Source organism: Thamnophis sirtalis, unplaced genomic scaffold, assembly GCF_051295495.1.
Source record: "Thamnophis sirtalis isolate CommonGarterSnake01/CBP01778 unplaced genomic scaffold, rThaSir2_p1.2 scaffold_9, whole genome shotgun sequence".
Lineage (NCBI taxonomy): Eukaryota > Metazoa > Chordata > Lepidosauria > Squamata > Natricidae > Thamnophis > Thamnophis sirtalis.
The window spans coordinates 32,277,589-32,293,482 of NW_028261389.1; the positions used below are offsets into that span (position 1 = coordinate 32,277,589).

The 15,894-nt window shown below is 36.5% G+C and overlaps 1 protein-coding gene across 1 annotated transcript; it reads right to left on the reverse strand.

Moving 5' to 3' along the window:
- Positions 1 to 5,742: 5,742 nt before the first annotated feature.
- Positions 5,743 to 14,049, reverse strand: TNFRSF13C (TNF receptor superfamily member 13C). The gene is made up of 3 exons (XM_014052038.2): positions 13,827 to 14,049; positions 9,115 to 9,306; positions 5,743 to 6,598 (listed from the first exon to the last, which is right to left on the reverse strand). The coding sequence occupies exons 1-3, from the start codon at positions 13,933 to 13,935 to the stop codon at positions 6,288 to 6,290; spliced, it is 612 nt and encodes a 203-aa protein (XP_013907513.2). The 5' UTR covers positions 13,936 to 14,049; the 3' UTR covers positions 5,743 to 6,287.
- Between the last annotated feature and the right edge of the window lie 1,845 nt (positions 14,050 to 15,894).

Sequence of the window (15,894 nt, forward strand, 5' to 3'; positions counted from 1 at the left end):
CCTGGTCCCTTATAGATTCAAGATGAAGAACCAAATTTCTTCCTTGAAATTGTTTAAAGGAAAACAAGGGAAAACCACAGTAAAACCAGAGCACTTATAGGTTGTGAATTATAGGTGATAATGCAATATGTACAGTATTCTTTTTAAATTTAGGTATGAAGGGGACAGAAAGGGCAATGGAAACTGGCACAACCACAATTTCTAAAGTAGAAAGGGCACTTGCTTTTACATTTACACTTATTCCAGTGAAGACAAAAGGAAATAACTTAGAATTCTTAACACTTCTAAGTGTTTTAGGTGTCTGAATTCCCAACTGAAAAGAAGAACTGCAGTACTATATAAAGGTAGCCAGGATTCAGGGGGGAAAGAGTAAAGCTGCTTGCAGTGTTTTTGCTATCAAAATTGTTTATTTATAGAACAGGGATTGGGAACCACATATTTTGGATTACATATCCCATAATCTCTGATTATTCATCGCAATGGCTACATTGTATAATATAAACCAAAACACCTAGCAGATACTTGCCTATCCCCAAGAATTTCAGTATGTAGTTCCCAGGGGTCAGGTCATGATGTAGCATATATTCCTGACCGTATTGGGCAGTTACTACCATTGAACTTAATGGGATTTATTTCCAAATAGTAAAGAGCAAGATTAAGCTACACAATTCAATATAATTCTAAAGAACATTTTTGGGGAAGGAGTAGCTCAAGCTGGCATCATTAGTAAATAGTCAAAAGTTGTAAAAATTAACATTTGGCTGTAAAAATTTTGTGTGCAGAAGCTACAGTAGCACTTCAGCTAAAACAAATGAACGTTTTTTGTGGAAGGATGTAGAAGGGAGATAACTGTACAAACCACTGTGGGTATGATCCATTACTAATATTTATTATTCTGCATAAATGTAAGCATGCAATCCAGCAGATTGCCCTTTCTGTATTGTACTGTACAGAGTATGTCTGAGAGTGAGTGTAGTTCTCCTGCTTTGACAGTTCTAGAGAGAATGAAAATGTTACTGTTAGAAGAATTGCTAAACCTATTGTAAGGTATGAAAGGGCCACATGTGTATTATAAGATGCTCCAAGTAGCTATGTATACGTATACATATTTCAGCAACCCATAGTTTTTACAAGATTATGATACAAAAACAAAGGAATAAAAAACTATCTTAAAATCATAAACTAAGCCAGTGATGGTTAATCTTTTCCAGACCGAGAGCCCAAAGCGCGTATGCGTGCACATGCCCCTAACCCCCACATGCATCTCACCCCCACGCATGCATGCGCAACCCCCGCACATGCCCCACCACCATGCATGCGCAGCAGAGACCCGAAGGCCAGCTGGCTGGCGGGAGGTGTGCGTGCATGCGTGTCGGAGCTGAATTGAGGCGACGGCTCGCGTGCCATTTGAGAGGGCGCTGTGTGCCACCTCTGGCACACATGTCATTGGTTCGCCATCATGGACCTAAGCCCTACAAAATAAAATCCTGCTAACTGCAATATGCCTATAATATATGAAAATACGATATTGCAATTTCCTGACCCAAATTAGCCTTCATCAATGTCAAACCCTCCATTGGGAGGATAACAGATTAGGAAGCCTTGCTCCTGCTAGCGTTTTTGAAAGGCTTCCATCTGGAGTTCCCACCCCCACTAATACTCCTGAAAATGCATGAAACAAAATTTCTGCTGACTAAGCAGCAGCTGTAGGTTTAACTTTACAGGGAAGCCGTAGTCCAAGTGGAATTGAATCTCAGCTCACAAAGAGATGGTGTAAAGAAAAAAAACAATGCAGCATTGCATATGTAGCCCATTGACTCACTCACGTTAATATGCATGTACAGGTAGTCCTCAACTTATGACCACAATTGAACCCCAAATTTTTGCTGCTAAATGAGACATTTCTAATGTGAGTTTTGCCCCATTTTACGACCTTTCTTGCCATAGTTGTTAAGTAAATCACTGCAGTTATTAAGTTAGTAACAGAGTTAAGTGAATCTGCTTGCCAGAATGTCGCAAAAGATTATCATGTCACTCCAGGACACTGCAACTATCATAAACACGAGTCAGTTGCCAAGCATCCAAATTCTGGTCATGTGAGCATGAAGATGGTCAATGGTCATAAGTGTGAAAAATGGTCATAAGTCATTTTTTCAGTGCCATAGTAACTTCAAATGGTCACTAAATCAACTGTTGTAAGTCGAGGACTACCTATAATATATGTAGACGTGATATAAAATATTAATGACAACAGATGAATTGATCCTTGACTGAGGACAGGATGAGCTGATATTAATTTTATCTTGAATACAATAAAGGAACATTGCTCCTGAAAGAGAAAATTGTGAGAAACACACCGGATTTTTAAAAAGTAAGTATTTCTGACTCATGTTCCTCTGAAATTCATCACTTTTTCACTATTGGTTCTTTTTTAAGTGTCCCTTGTTTTTTTTGTAGAGAAAATAAGCTTGGGAAAAGTCTTTCGTAGGAACAGATATAGTGAAAATGTGAGAAGGTGTATGTGAATTAGCATCTAGTGGTTTTCTTTAGCTGTCTTGATGACGTTTTGGCTTTTTTTTCAGCATTACTGGAATGATTGCTCATTAGTCATTTATTTGGGACTTCCTTGTTTGTTGATGTGATAATTAGAACAGGATTTTTTTTTCTTATTTGAGAGACAAAATGTACAGTGGAAACAAGTTATGTAATGTCATAAAGATTTATTATTTTATGGACTATAGCTTAATAGGTTCATAGGAACAAAGGTATTTCAAAGGTATTTCCCAATAATCTATTACTTTGTTAAATTTTAATTCATGAGATTTTTTTTGCTCTTATTCCTATAATAGATAAACCGGGTAAATATAATTGAGAAGATACATATTGAAATTACTATTTAGCTACTGACAGAAAGAAACTATTCAGAGTTCTCAAAGTAAGCGTCTTGTTTTGATGATAAATTCAGCTAAATGGCCTCTATATAGCCTATGGGGAAGGCACTGAAAAACCAAGAAATCTGCCCATAAACCACTTGGAGCAATTCTCATTATAGGGTGCTAGTACAGGACCTGTGACATTTCTTTGAATTATGCTGGTGGAAGGGGAGCGCCACCTAGTGCCAGGCTGGTGCTCTCTCCTCTGCACTTTTTAACCACATTTGATCTCCATTCTTCTGGAAGCAGTTGAAACACATTGAGGAAATTAGAAAAGAGGCAGATTTCATACCTGATAATTACACTGACTGGATAGTATGAAACCATCATGTTCCATTTTTGATGCAATAGCACAATGTCCAGTTAATTCTTCTAGAACCATAGGAATCCTGTTAACTAACTTCTACCCAAAGGTGGATTTGCTGGAACTATATTCCCTAAACCAATTTTTCCTCAAACCTGAGTATCTTCTAAATTTCAGTTCTGTAAATTTGCAGGCAGGTCCATATTGGCCAGAGAATTGGAGAAGGCTGACTAATGACAGCTAATTATTCATCTTCAGAAACTCTGTACTCGTTTTTTTTAATTTTTTTTAATTTATTTTTCTCTTCCCTGTAAAGTTTCCTTTCACAAATTGGCTATTCTGATTTCCCCCAATTTGTACTACAAATCATCTCCCTGCACAAACTACGTAATTAAAACTTTTCTGTGTCTGCCAGTTAAGCCTCCAACTGTAACTGATGACTAACAGAGACTTTGTTTAAAGAGGCACTTCATGAAAGGGAACTGAAAAAAAAAAGATTTTGGAAACTTTAAACAGATTTGTGAGTGCAGCTGTTAACACATTCAACTCCCTGTCAAAGACAATACACACATTCACATATTCTAGCTCCCCATACTAGATGGTGAGAAAATAAAGCACAGGTTTTTTTTAATCAATGTTAACATTTCTGGAAGTGAACAAGCAGACTGCTAAGTGTAAAGATTTCAGTGTATGCATCAGAAGACCCAAAGAAAATGTTGATGACCAGAGATGGTATTCAACTGGTTTGGACCAGTTTGCCCAAACCAGTAGCGGAAATTAATGGGTGGGCCTGCCTACCTGTCCCAGCTCTATGCTGTTCTATTTAGACACTTTTTGAGGTCAGGCATATGTGCAGAAGGCATGCGCATGAACAAGGCACATGTACGGAAGGCTGGGCACATGCGTGGAAGGGGCACATGCACGGAAGGGACAATTGCACCCATGAATGGGGAGCACGTGCGGAATGAACCAGTGGTAACAAAATGGGAAGCTGTACAATGTTGATGACCACTTAAATACAGACAACAATCTTTTATCTGTCTTTCATTGGGTCTGTCACAGTCTGTAGTTTTTTCCAAGATTTATTTAGAGATGGGAAGAGAACTATTAAGAGAGATAATAGAATATATCTCAAAATGGGCACCAATGAAGCTGACCCTGGCTGATTTGGTCAGAGTTGTATGTGATTATTAAAGACAAGTTAAGAGTAAGTTTATATATTTATTTATTTTACATATCTGGTAATCAACTTCCCCTTTGGAGAAACCATGTTTTCTCATGGGGTATGTACTTACACATATTTTAAGAACTGCAATGCACCTCTCTCATGTATCTGATCACATCATCTGCTTCCTAATAAATTTTATTGTGAACAACATAATTTTACTTGGCAAAATAAAACAGCTTTGCATTGCAGATATAATTATAAACCATTGGACTGGTGGCTCTAATTCTTGGTGATCAAGCCAATGATTTGTATCCCTGTTTTCTATCATGTGGCTCCTACCTTTTAGATCTTAAGAACCAGGATATTTTCCTAGGCCTTGGGTGAGTGTGGGATAGAGGCCATGGAGCCCCTTGTTAGATGTATTCTTGAATTTGTGTTGTATTAAGCTATCAGATCCCACCTTGTTTATTTGCTTTCTAGAGTATTAAGTTTCTATTGCTCACTATATTGCAAGCTGTTCAGAGATGGTTTAGAATCAGACAGATCTTGATTTAAAATACACAATTCTTATCAACAGTTCCATGAACAGCAAAATCCTAACTACATTGAAAATTATAGCTCATCTACCTATTGCTTAACATTACATTGTATAATTTATTGCATTATGAGGATAATCTTAGAATAGTTTAAAAAAACATAACCGCAATGAAATATGATGGTTTAGAAAGTAGTTTAAAAAGTTTACTCTGACCATTTTATCAAGTGCTTTAGAACAAATTTACTTATCACTCACCATTTACATTGTTTGTCTGTTTTGTGCCTTTGAGTCAGTTTTGATTCTGGGTGACTACCTAATCAGGGGTGTAAAACTCGATTTCATTGAGGGCCGCATCAGGGTTGTATTTGACCTCAGGGGACTGGGGTGGGAGTGGCCAGCTTTATGTCACTCATGTCAGGGGGGCCTGTGGTGGTCCAAGTGCTCTGCCAACGAAAACGGGCTCCCAATCTCCATTTTCAGCTGGGACGGCCTCCTGCAACCCTCTGCCAGTGAAAACAGAGCTCGGGAGGATTGCAGGAGGCTGTCCCAGCCGAAAATGGAGATTGGGAGCCCGTTTTCACTGGCAGAGACACCACGGGCCAATCCTTCACTCTTTCCAGGGTTGCCTCATGGGTCGGACTTAAGCATCCCATGGGCCAGATCTGCCCCCCCCCCCCCTGGGCCTTGAGTTTGACATTCCTGGCCTAGATTAATCTCTGCAGTTTTCTTGATAGAATTTTTCAGAAATGGTTTGCCATTGCCTTCTTCCTAGGGATAAGAGTGAGTGACTGGCCCTGGGTCACCTAGCTGGTTTTGTGCTGAAGACAGGAGTAGAACTCACAGTCTCTCTGTTTCTAGCCTGATGCCTTTACTACAGCAAACTGGCTTTCTCATTAACATTGTTATGTTACTGTAAAAAAGTACAATAGCTTAAACATGTCTCTTAGTCATTGAAATTGTTTCACTTACACTCTTACTCTATTTACTTATTTCATGTATAAGGTTATTTTTTTGTTTTTTTGTTTTTAACTATAGCAAATACAATAACTTACAAGAATCTTACTGAGTGAGTTTCAGGATGCAGAAATTAAAGCAAGATTATTTTACTCCCTTGAACATGATTTTTTTCTAAGATTCTCTGATCTTGGTGGATTGGGTGTGGTATGTCCTCTCATTTCACCATAGTTATAGCTGGACATTTTGGAAGAGATGAATTCATTAAAAGTAAAAATTGTTATTTCCCAAATTATAGTTACACCAAGATGAATCGACCTGCCTCTAATAATGAGCCATATAATGTTTGAGAGATTGCATTTGCTAATCTAAGCCCTTTTAAAGGAATTATTATGGCAACTCCTTACTGAGGATGTCCTCCTGAATGGTCTTTGTAGTCACCAGCATAGTTGCTCCAAATTCAGTTGCTGGCAGTGGAAATAAGGAGTTGCATTTTTCATCATGGGGAGACGAGGTAATCACTTCCTGACTTCTTGTGAAAGCAACACAGGGAATATTCTCCTTTAAGACATCATCCTGGGTGATCATAGTAACAGCATTTAAATGTGGGCATTGAAGCTGTCCAAGGTCATTGTCTCTTGGTTCGCAGTTATGGTTTGTTTGAGCTTCATTGGCCAAAATACAAGCGCACTTGCCATTTTCTAATAAGAAGAAGATATATAATAATAAAGAAAAGACAAATTAAAAATTTATGGAAAACTGAAATTCTTTTTTAAAAAACTGAAGCAATAAACATGATAGCACAAGAACTGCTATGCAAACAAACGTAATACCAAAACTGATATATTTCAAATGATAATAAATGCAGATTTATGTAAAATGTTTTAGAATTTAAAATATTTTTAGTTGGCCAAGTGTGATTGGACACACAAGGAATTTGCCTCCAGTGTATAATCTCTTAGTGTATATACAAACAACAAAGTGATAAATCATAACTTGTAAATCATGATACAATCATAAATGATAAGATACAAACAACGTGATAAATCATAAGATACTAATAGGAGACATTAATGGAAAAGAGGAGAAGGATAATAATAATACCTCCCTACTACATGGATAAATATCCTTAGTGCTGTGCGAATTAGGTGTTTAGCAGAGTAATGGCATTGGGGTGGGGGTGGGGGAATTGTCTTTGTGTCTAGTTGCTTTGGCATGCAATGCTCTATAATGGTGTCCTGAGGGGAGGAGTTGAAGCAGTTTGTGTCCAGGATGTAAGGGGTCTGTAGGTATTTTCTCAGTCCTCCTTCTGACTTGTGCAGTATACAGGTTCTCAATGGAAGGCAGGCTGGTTGCTATTTTTTTTTCCTGCAGTCCTAACTATCCATTGAAGTCTGTACTGTTTGGTTGCTGTACCAAACCAGAGAGTTATAGATGTACAAATGACAGACTCAATAATTCCTCTCTACAACTGGATCAGCAGCTCAAAGGTTAAAGATGAAACTTTGATCACCTTATTGCTGGCCATAGCAACATTGCCTAAGGTGTTAGAATTGTTATTGGGATTCATGTAAATTATATGCTTGAAAAAACATAGAAAATGTCAGGAAAAGGTCAGGATTATGTGAGAATTTAAAATTTAAATTGGCAGACACAATATACCAGGATTACTATTACTAAAAAAATGTGGTTTATGGATGTAGAAATGCTAGAAGATAGTAGCATTGATGAAAAACAAAAACAAAAAGGAACAAAACATTGAGATTTGCACATTGAAGTTCGAAGAACTGGAAGATCCTAAACCAGATTGGTCTAATGGTTAAGCTACCATGCGAGAAAGTAGGAATTAGATAAAAAGCAGGAGTAAAATATGTCTAAAATAGATGAATATCTGTTAAGACAACAGTTGCCTAAACTTTCACAAACTCAGAGACAACTTATGAATGATCCAATAACTGTTTTTTTTAAACATCAGAAGCTATTAAAAATATGAAATCAGGTAAAGTCCCAGCCCAGATGGCCTTAAAAGCCAATATTATAAATACTTTTAAGATGAACTTCTTCAGACATTAAAGGATATAATGAATGATATATTATAGGGGGAAATATACCTCAAACGTGGAAAGAAACTAATATTGCTTTGCTACAGAAGTAAGGTCAAGATGCTATGAAGACAAAGAATTACAGGTCAATTTCATTATTAAACAAAGACTACAAACTCTTTGCTGTGGTTTTGGCAGAAAGATTGAAGAAGATTTTAGAGGCATATATTCATGAAGACCAATTTAACTTTCTGCCAAAAAGACAGTTAAAGGATAATGTGAGGACTGTTTTGAGGTAAAGGTTTCCCTCACACATATGTGCTAGTCATTCCCAACTCTAGGGGGCAGTGCTCATCTCTGTTTCAAAGCCAAAGAGCCAGTATTGTCCTATGATATCTCCGTGGTCATGTGGCTGGCATGACTAAACACCAAAGGCTCATGGAACGCTGTTACCTTCCCACCAAAGGTTGTTCCTATTTTTCTATTTGCATTTTTACATGCTTTCGAACTGCTATATTGGCAGAAGCTGGGATAAGTAATGGGAGCTCACTCTGTTACGCAGCACTAGGGATTCAAACCACAGAACTGATGACTTTTCTGATCGACAAGCTCAGGGTCTTAGCCATTGAGCCATTGAATACTGAATATTCAATATTTTTTAATATTGAATATTTACAATATCATAATAAGAAACAGACAGCACTAATATTTTTAGATGCAGAGAAGGTCTTTGAAAATCTAAGTTGGGCTTTTACGTTTAAAGTGCTAGAAAAAATGGACTTTGGAGAGAATTTTCATCCAAGAGGTCAAAGCTGTTTATATACTGTATCATCATTATCAATGATGATTTAACTAAAGCAAAATTCTTGTAAACTTGAAACTCACCAATATAGTTCACCATCCCCAGAGTAGGATCTCTCTGGATTCCTTTTTTTTTTCATTTAGAGCATGTGAAAAGCGAGAGGAAGAAAATAGTCATTCGATTCACATGTTGCTCAATTGTGTCTAAGACTAGAGTAGATCAACCTTTCTCAACATGGTGTATTTAAACTGTGACAGACTGCAGTTTCTATAATCCAACCAATCTTAAGTACATTGTAGGGGGTTGGAAAGAGTTAGGCTAAATAAGATCAACTGGATTAAAACCTATTGTCTGAAGTGCTGTTAATACATACCTTGGGAATTCTCCTTTCCAGTTTTTCTCCTTCTCTTCCGTCTTTGTTTCAGGATTACAAGCCATAATATTGCCATGATGATTACTAGCCCCACAAAAGCAAAGAAGCCAAATATTAAAGCTGAACAATTTTGGTTCCCAGCAAAAACTTGCACTGGTTGGGTTGGAAGGGAGGTTGTTCGAAATACAGTAGCTGTGGAGGGAAACAACAGTTCTAAGTGGGTCGTTTTAACAGAGATGTTTCTTCTTTTGAAGTGAAGGGAAGGGTTCCAATTTGGTTTGTGGCATACCAAATTGAGTAAAAGGAACAATGAAGTAAGACGTGTGCTACTGATTCAATTGTTCTATCAAAACAGAATCAAAATGTTTCATATCTCCCCTCTGTTAAAGCACGGCAGCGTTGGAAATTATAATAATCATGTGACCATGGCAACATGGTGGTGTAGCAATGCAGAAGCACTGAAGCAGAAACAACTTTGTCAAATGTCCATCCCATTGGGATTGATGAGTCCCTGATTTTGGATACATTTTTTCAGTTAGCCCTTTTGAGATACATAGATTTAAAAATTATTGCTTTGTGATGCACCATTTTCTCCAAATTGAAAATTACAAACAGACAAACAGGAGAGTTTTAGTAGTGTATAAATCAGGAAGAGAAGATGCAAAAAGACAAATTGGCGATGGTTTATTTCCAGTTAGAAATAAACTTAACAGCAAAAGTGAACAAGGCTAGTGATTCACCCAGAAAATCTATTTTAGTTAATATATAATGCTGTAGATTTGCATTTTACCTGCTTCAGAGAAGGTAATTCACAATCTGTTTTTTATTTACTTAAATATACAATAGATTAGAATGAATAATAAATAATAAGCAAACTCACCACCTTAAGATTAAATATGTGAGTAGCTACAAAGAACCATCCAGTATTGTTGCAGCTAGGCCAATCTTACAATTGTACTCATAATGTTTTGAGCTCAGGCTGTGACCCCTCAAATTTGCTATGTCTAGGAAATAGAAGACTGAAAATAATACCCAAATAGTTAAATGCAATGATTTCCTTGATAGGGCAACTCTGAATTTTCCACTTATACAGGAAATATGTTCTGGTGAAAAGCAAAACCTTTGTTTTGGAGCACTTTATTCTGAGCTCTTCTATCTGGCAGAAATCAAGCAATGAGCAACACTCATAAAACGTAAATGGAGCTTCAGTTACACTTTCATGGACACTACCTTGATTTTTTTTTTACCGCACACTGCCTTTCCCATTTGAAGGACGAGACTCCAAAAGCAGTTTCCTTGGAAATAAATGTGAAAGACTAAGCTTACTGACTGCAAAATATATCAATTACGCATTCTCACCCTCTGCATTTCACTGTTTGAGAGTTGTATTACAACCTTCATACCAGTTTATATGGGCAGAAACAAAATTATTCCACCAGATAATCCTTATGATCCATCCATATGGCTGGATGTTCTGTCTCTGGAAGGTGCCAAGACAAAGAAGTCTGATCTAAATCATGAAGTAAGGCTTTATTTTGTTCCAGATTTAAGACTGTTTGTAAACTCTGTGATTAATGTATGGTACAATGTGTTGGGTGAACCTGACTGAACCACACTACAAAATGACTTGGGCCATAAAGCTTCTATGTTTTAAGATTTTAATTGGAAGGAGTGGGTTTTGGTTGAAGAATGAGATGATAGAAATGGGAAAAAAGAAAGAAAAGAAGCATTTTGTTTCAAAGAGACTAAAAAGGGCTATGTATAGAATATATGTACAAAAAGTTCTGAATCAGAAGACAGTTAAAATAGATATATTTGCATATTTTCTTCCTCTTTATTGAAGAGAAGAGGAAAGAACCAAAAGGATGCTAACATTCTGCTCTGTTGCTATTAGTTGCTTACTAAAATTTCACTTGAGCCTTCATTACAAATCCTTGCATACACATCTAATGGAAGAGGGGTAAATTAACTTTGCTAAAAATGAAAGAGGAAGTTGTCACTGATGAATTTTGCACTAAACTGACTGCTTTAATTAAGGAAAAAAAACACAATTACTTTTGTGTCTGTTTGGAAACCACTTCTGGACTTTGTGCTTGAGGTAGGCAAAAAATAAAACTTTGATTTTAAGTTTTACTGATTAGCTAGGTTTGCTGTTATAGAAATGGCTAGTTTATACAATGCCTTTTCTTTCTTTTTTCCCCTTTTCCTACACTTTCCCTTCTCTTTTCCTTCCTCTGTCTTTCCTACTATTTTCTTTTGCATTTTTGTATTTTACTCAATAATAAATATGTACTTAATAAGAAAAACACTGTAAATATATAAAAAGAAGAAAAAAAATACTTGCATACATATCTTCAGTAATGAAAGAGGGGTAAACTAACTGCTGAAAATGAAAGAGGAATTCAAAATTTACCTTCATGAATTTTGCACCACCCAAATTATTTTCTGCACTCCCAGACAGTGACCATAAACCAAATGTCTAAAATAAAAGCCTGTAAATGTAGCAGGGTAAGAGGGAAACACATGTTTGCCCTTTTATGTAGTTAGAAATTGAAGGAAACCACATATTATAGAAGGGAAGCAGATTTTAAACAAATCTGAAAAGGGATTTGCACTATTTGCATCTATTCTAATAAAAGAGCAAGCAGATACTGCAGACTTGAAGTCAACCCGGCATTGCTTATAGATTCTTTTACCAGAGTTACATAACATGTTTAAGCCTAATCCCACGTTAACCAAAAACAATTTCTAAATTTATCTTTGCATTCCACCACAAAATAAAGTATGTTATGATTTCATACTAGGGCCTAATTTACACAAAACACTAGAACAATGACTGGGTTTTCCACAACCTGCTGATTCTGATGACAACTGCACAATTCTAATCTACTGTTGACATGCTTGTAGTGTGAAGCCAATATAAGTCTCAAGTAATGTGAAGTAACTGCTAAGCTAAATTGTGTCCGAGTCTCAAATGCATCCACTAATAATTCACTGACATTCCCTTGACTCTGGCAAACTTTCTCTATTAACTCTTTCCATTTCATGGGGGATGCTGAGGAATAGGTTCTGCCATGACATGATTATTCTTTTCTTGAAAGGCTGGAAAGCAGAGCATGTAAAGGAATTAGTTCTTGTAAAATCCCAACTGAAGACTCCTCTAAGAACTGACTTCAGCATAGCCTTCCATCCTCCCTCACACAGGAGTCTGCTCTAAAGCAAGATATACCAGCTAGCTCACTAGTATCTTTACCACAGTCTGGTTTTATTTTTTTCTAGAATCAGTCAAGGAAGGCTTGTTTTGGCTGCTGGCATTAGATTCTAAGATGTATCTTTAGCAACCCTACCTTAAAGTATCGGTTCCTGGGACAGGATGCCGAGTAACCAATATGCCAAATAGGGGCGTGCATAAGGGCACCAGCATGCCTAACGTCCCTGTCCTACTGTCCACATGTATTTGTACCCATTTCCTGTGTTCTTATTCATATTTATTCTTTCCTGTTATCTTGTACACGAGTGACAAACTAAAATAAATAAAATAAAATAAATGATGGTGATTTTTGTGCTCATCTTACTCCAACTGATGTTATTTTTTAGATTTTTGAAATCACAAAATCATTATCATTACCACCCATATATCAGTCAAAACTATTATGAATGCTTCAGTGCCTTTGGGCCCTACTTAAAGTGGGGGAGGGGGCACATAAAAAAGAACCGAGATGGTAGCTTCCTAACAGACTAAAAAATCAATGAAGTAGGTCTTGCAGTAAATCGATATTTAGGATCGGCCATGTGCACATTCATTAAATATTGTTTGTGAAAATAACTATAATATTCTCTCAAATTTTCACATATATTATTTATTAAAGAGGAAGACGCCTTTAAAGAGGCACATGTCATTAACTCATTCAGCTTACTGTACATAAGAGTTGAAAGAAACATACATCTATTTATTGCAATTTTGATCTCTTAAACAATGCATGGTGCTGGCTTGGGAAACTCCATAGCACATAATTCCTCTAGACAGTCCATGTTCAAGAGCTATATATACATATACATATACATATACATATACATATACATATACATATACATATACATATACATATACATATACATATACATATACATATACATATACATATACATATACATATACATATACATATACATATACATATACATATACATATACATATACATATACATACACATACACATACACATACACATACACACACAGACATGTATATATTTCTTATACAAGTTATACTTACAATGCAAATAAAGTCAACTTAAAACCCATGTGCATCTAAACTTATTGTTCTCATGGATTTTGAAAAATAATCTTGGGCTATACGTCTCCTTCACTTGATTGTTTTATTAGAAGAGGTGGCACCTTTTCTATGAAATAACCTCTCCTCAGAGATGTGCAAAGCACAAGTGCTGATAGGTTTTAGGCATATTTTAAAAATCCATCTCCTTTTGTTGTCCTTCCCCAGCCTTTCTACTGTTTCACTTTTTATGGATTGTTTTACCCTAACATTTTAAACTCCATTTTTAATTCCTTTTTTAAAATACATACATTTTTTAACATGCATTGTTTTCTACTCGTGGATTCTCTTCTGGCTTTCAGAGTTCATTTCCAGCCTATCTCCAGACCCCTATTTCCACCCCACCCTTTTATGCGTAGCATTTTATATTTTCCTTACTTGTCTCTTTCCTGGATCCTCTTTGCATGCGTTTACAGCTATAGCATCGTTTGATCAGCCGGTCATAGCAGAAGTTGGGATCCGGGCAGGTTGTGTTGTGATCGTCCATCGCAGGCCTGGATGAGAAGAGACAGTATTGTAACTGGTTTTGTTCTTCATTACAACTGAGTGTCAAAAGGAAGAGAAACAAAGTTTAACCAGAGAAGAGATTATTCAAATGTGGCCTCAATGAGAAATCAGTGAACTGTGAAACTCAGTAGTTTTTTTTTAGTGCTAACTACTACCATTTTCATTAATGTCTTGTATATCTCAGAACGCACTGCTCTAAGCAAATCATTTTCTGTGGTATTCCCAAGATAGCACAAGAAGCAGTAGCAACTGAATACTTTGGGAAGTGTAGCAGCCTTCCTACTGCCTCACTAAAATTCCTGTTTAATTTTTGGATGGTCCATGAATGACATGTTTTTTCCACTGAGTGCATGGAATCCATTGTATAAAGATGGAAAACAAACAAGTGGAAATAGCTACAATCTCCCTTTTGAATAAATAGGCTCAAGTTAAGAAACAAAATATTCTGCTGGGCCTGGGTGTGTTTTTCAGAATACTACCTAATAACAGGCCAGCTTTGGTTGCTTGCTTTTCCACTTTATGAAGCCAATATGATTGGCTACCATCCATCTTCTCTCTGGCCATCCTTTAATCTATGCAACACAGTCCTGTTAACTATATTTTCCTGCTGTACATTATTTCTTTATTATAGCTTCATGTATTTACATAATTTTAAAGCTTACGACAGATCTCTAACTTATATTTCAAAAGAGGCCAAAATAATCTAAGAGAGAAAAGAGAGAAATGGCACAGAAATGGAGGGAAAGTGGGCAATTATTTCAATTATATGTAGCTTTATTACAAGAGTGGATGCCAAGGCAGTCCTTTGGCCTAGGCCATCTCAATGATTGCTATTGTTGAGACGATGCTTTTAACTATGGAACATGCTAGTCCATAGTTATTATGCTCCTAAAGCATTTGCTGCTTGGAAAAGCACAATAAATCAGATCAGCTGGCATCCTATAATAATCAACTTCTTTTCTTTTTTCTTTTGTTTTTTCTTTTCCAGAAGATTAGCAAAACAGGCCTGGGCCATGGGAGTACAAATAATTAGGTTGCCTGAAGTGGCTCCTAGTTTTATACAAGATTAGAAACTGGGTTAGGAAAAAGGATAAGGTATTTTTTTAAGGATGTCTCTAGGGTGGAATGTGAGTAGGAATGCATAGTATTAGATAATAGATAACGATAGATAATATTGATGTATTCTTGTGTAGTCTTTCATTGCTTATTTTATTGTTTTATTATTTTACTTTTGTTCAGTTTACACTCTTCATTTCTTCCTTTTATTGCTGTAGAGATAGGTAGCAAATACATTTAATAAATAGTAGTAATAATAGTAGGAAACAGGGATTATGCTAAAGGCAAATACTTTGCTTTGCAATGTGATGGCTTTCCAATCACATTTTTTTAATTAAAAGAATATTTTATAAGAAATTTTTTTTTAAAAAAAATGTGTAAATGCATTTTTATTTTCCATTTTCATTTCGTACAGTCACATATATACTGTGCATAACCAGGGCCATATAACATTAAACAATAAACACAGCCATTCCTCTTGTCAACAATACCCCCCAAAATAGAAACCCAATGTACCTCTTCGACCCTCCATACACCCTTTCTTACGCCCCCCCTCCAACTTTCCATCTTCCCTCCTTCATTCCTCTCTACCCTGCTTCCCCTCCCCCTCTACCACTCCTCTCTCCCGGTACACTCCCTCCCTTCCTTCTCTCCCTCCTTCCAATCCTCTCTCCCACCCTCTCTACCCCTCTTTCTTCTATCCCTCTACTCCTCCCTTCGGTGTATTTCTACTATCTATTAATGTATTCAGCTTGTCCCATTTTTACAGTGGAGTTAAAGAGCAACAGTATACAAGTGCAGTCACGTTACTTTGAGATCTAACACATACTAAATATCCCCCCTCCCCTTCAATTGAGTGAAACAGGGAACTTAGAAAATACGA

What these genes read in the sequence shown, in the direction of transcription:
- TNFRSF13C (XM_014052038.2), bottom strand. Translation starts at nt 13,935, where the DNA reads ATGGACGATCACAACACAACCTGCCCGGATCCCAACTTCTGCTATGAC. An exon ending in AGGATCCAGGAAAGAGACAA is followed by an intron (nt 9,307 to 13,826) that starts GTAAGGAAAATA and finishes TTCCCTCCACAG; the next exon opens with CTACTGTATTTCGAACAACC. An exon ending in TGGAAAGGAGAATTCCCAAG is followed by an intron (nt 6,599 to 9,114) that starts GTATGTATTAAC and finishes TCTTCTTATTAG; the next exon opens with AAAATGGCAAGTGCGCTTGT.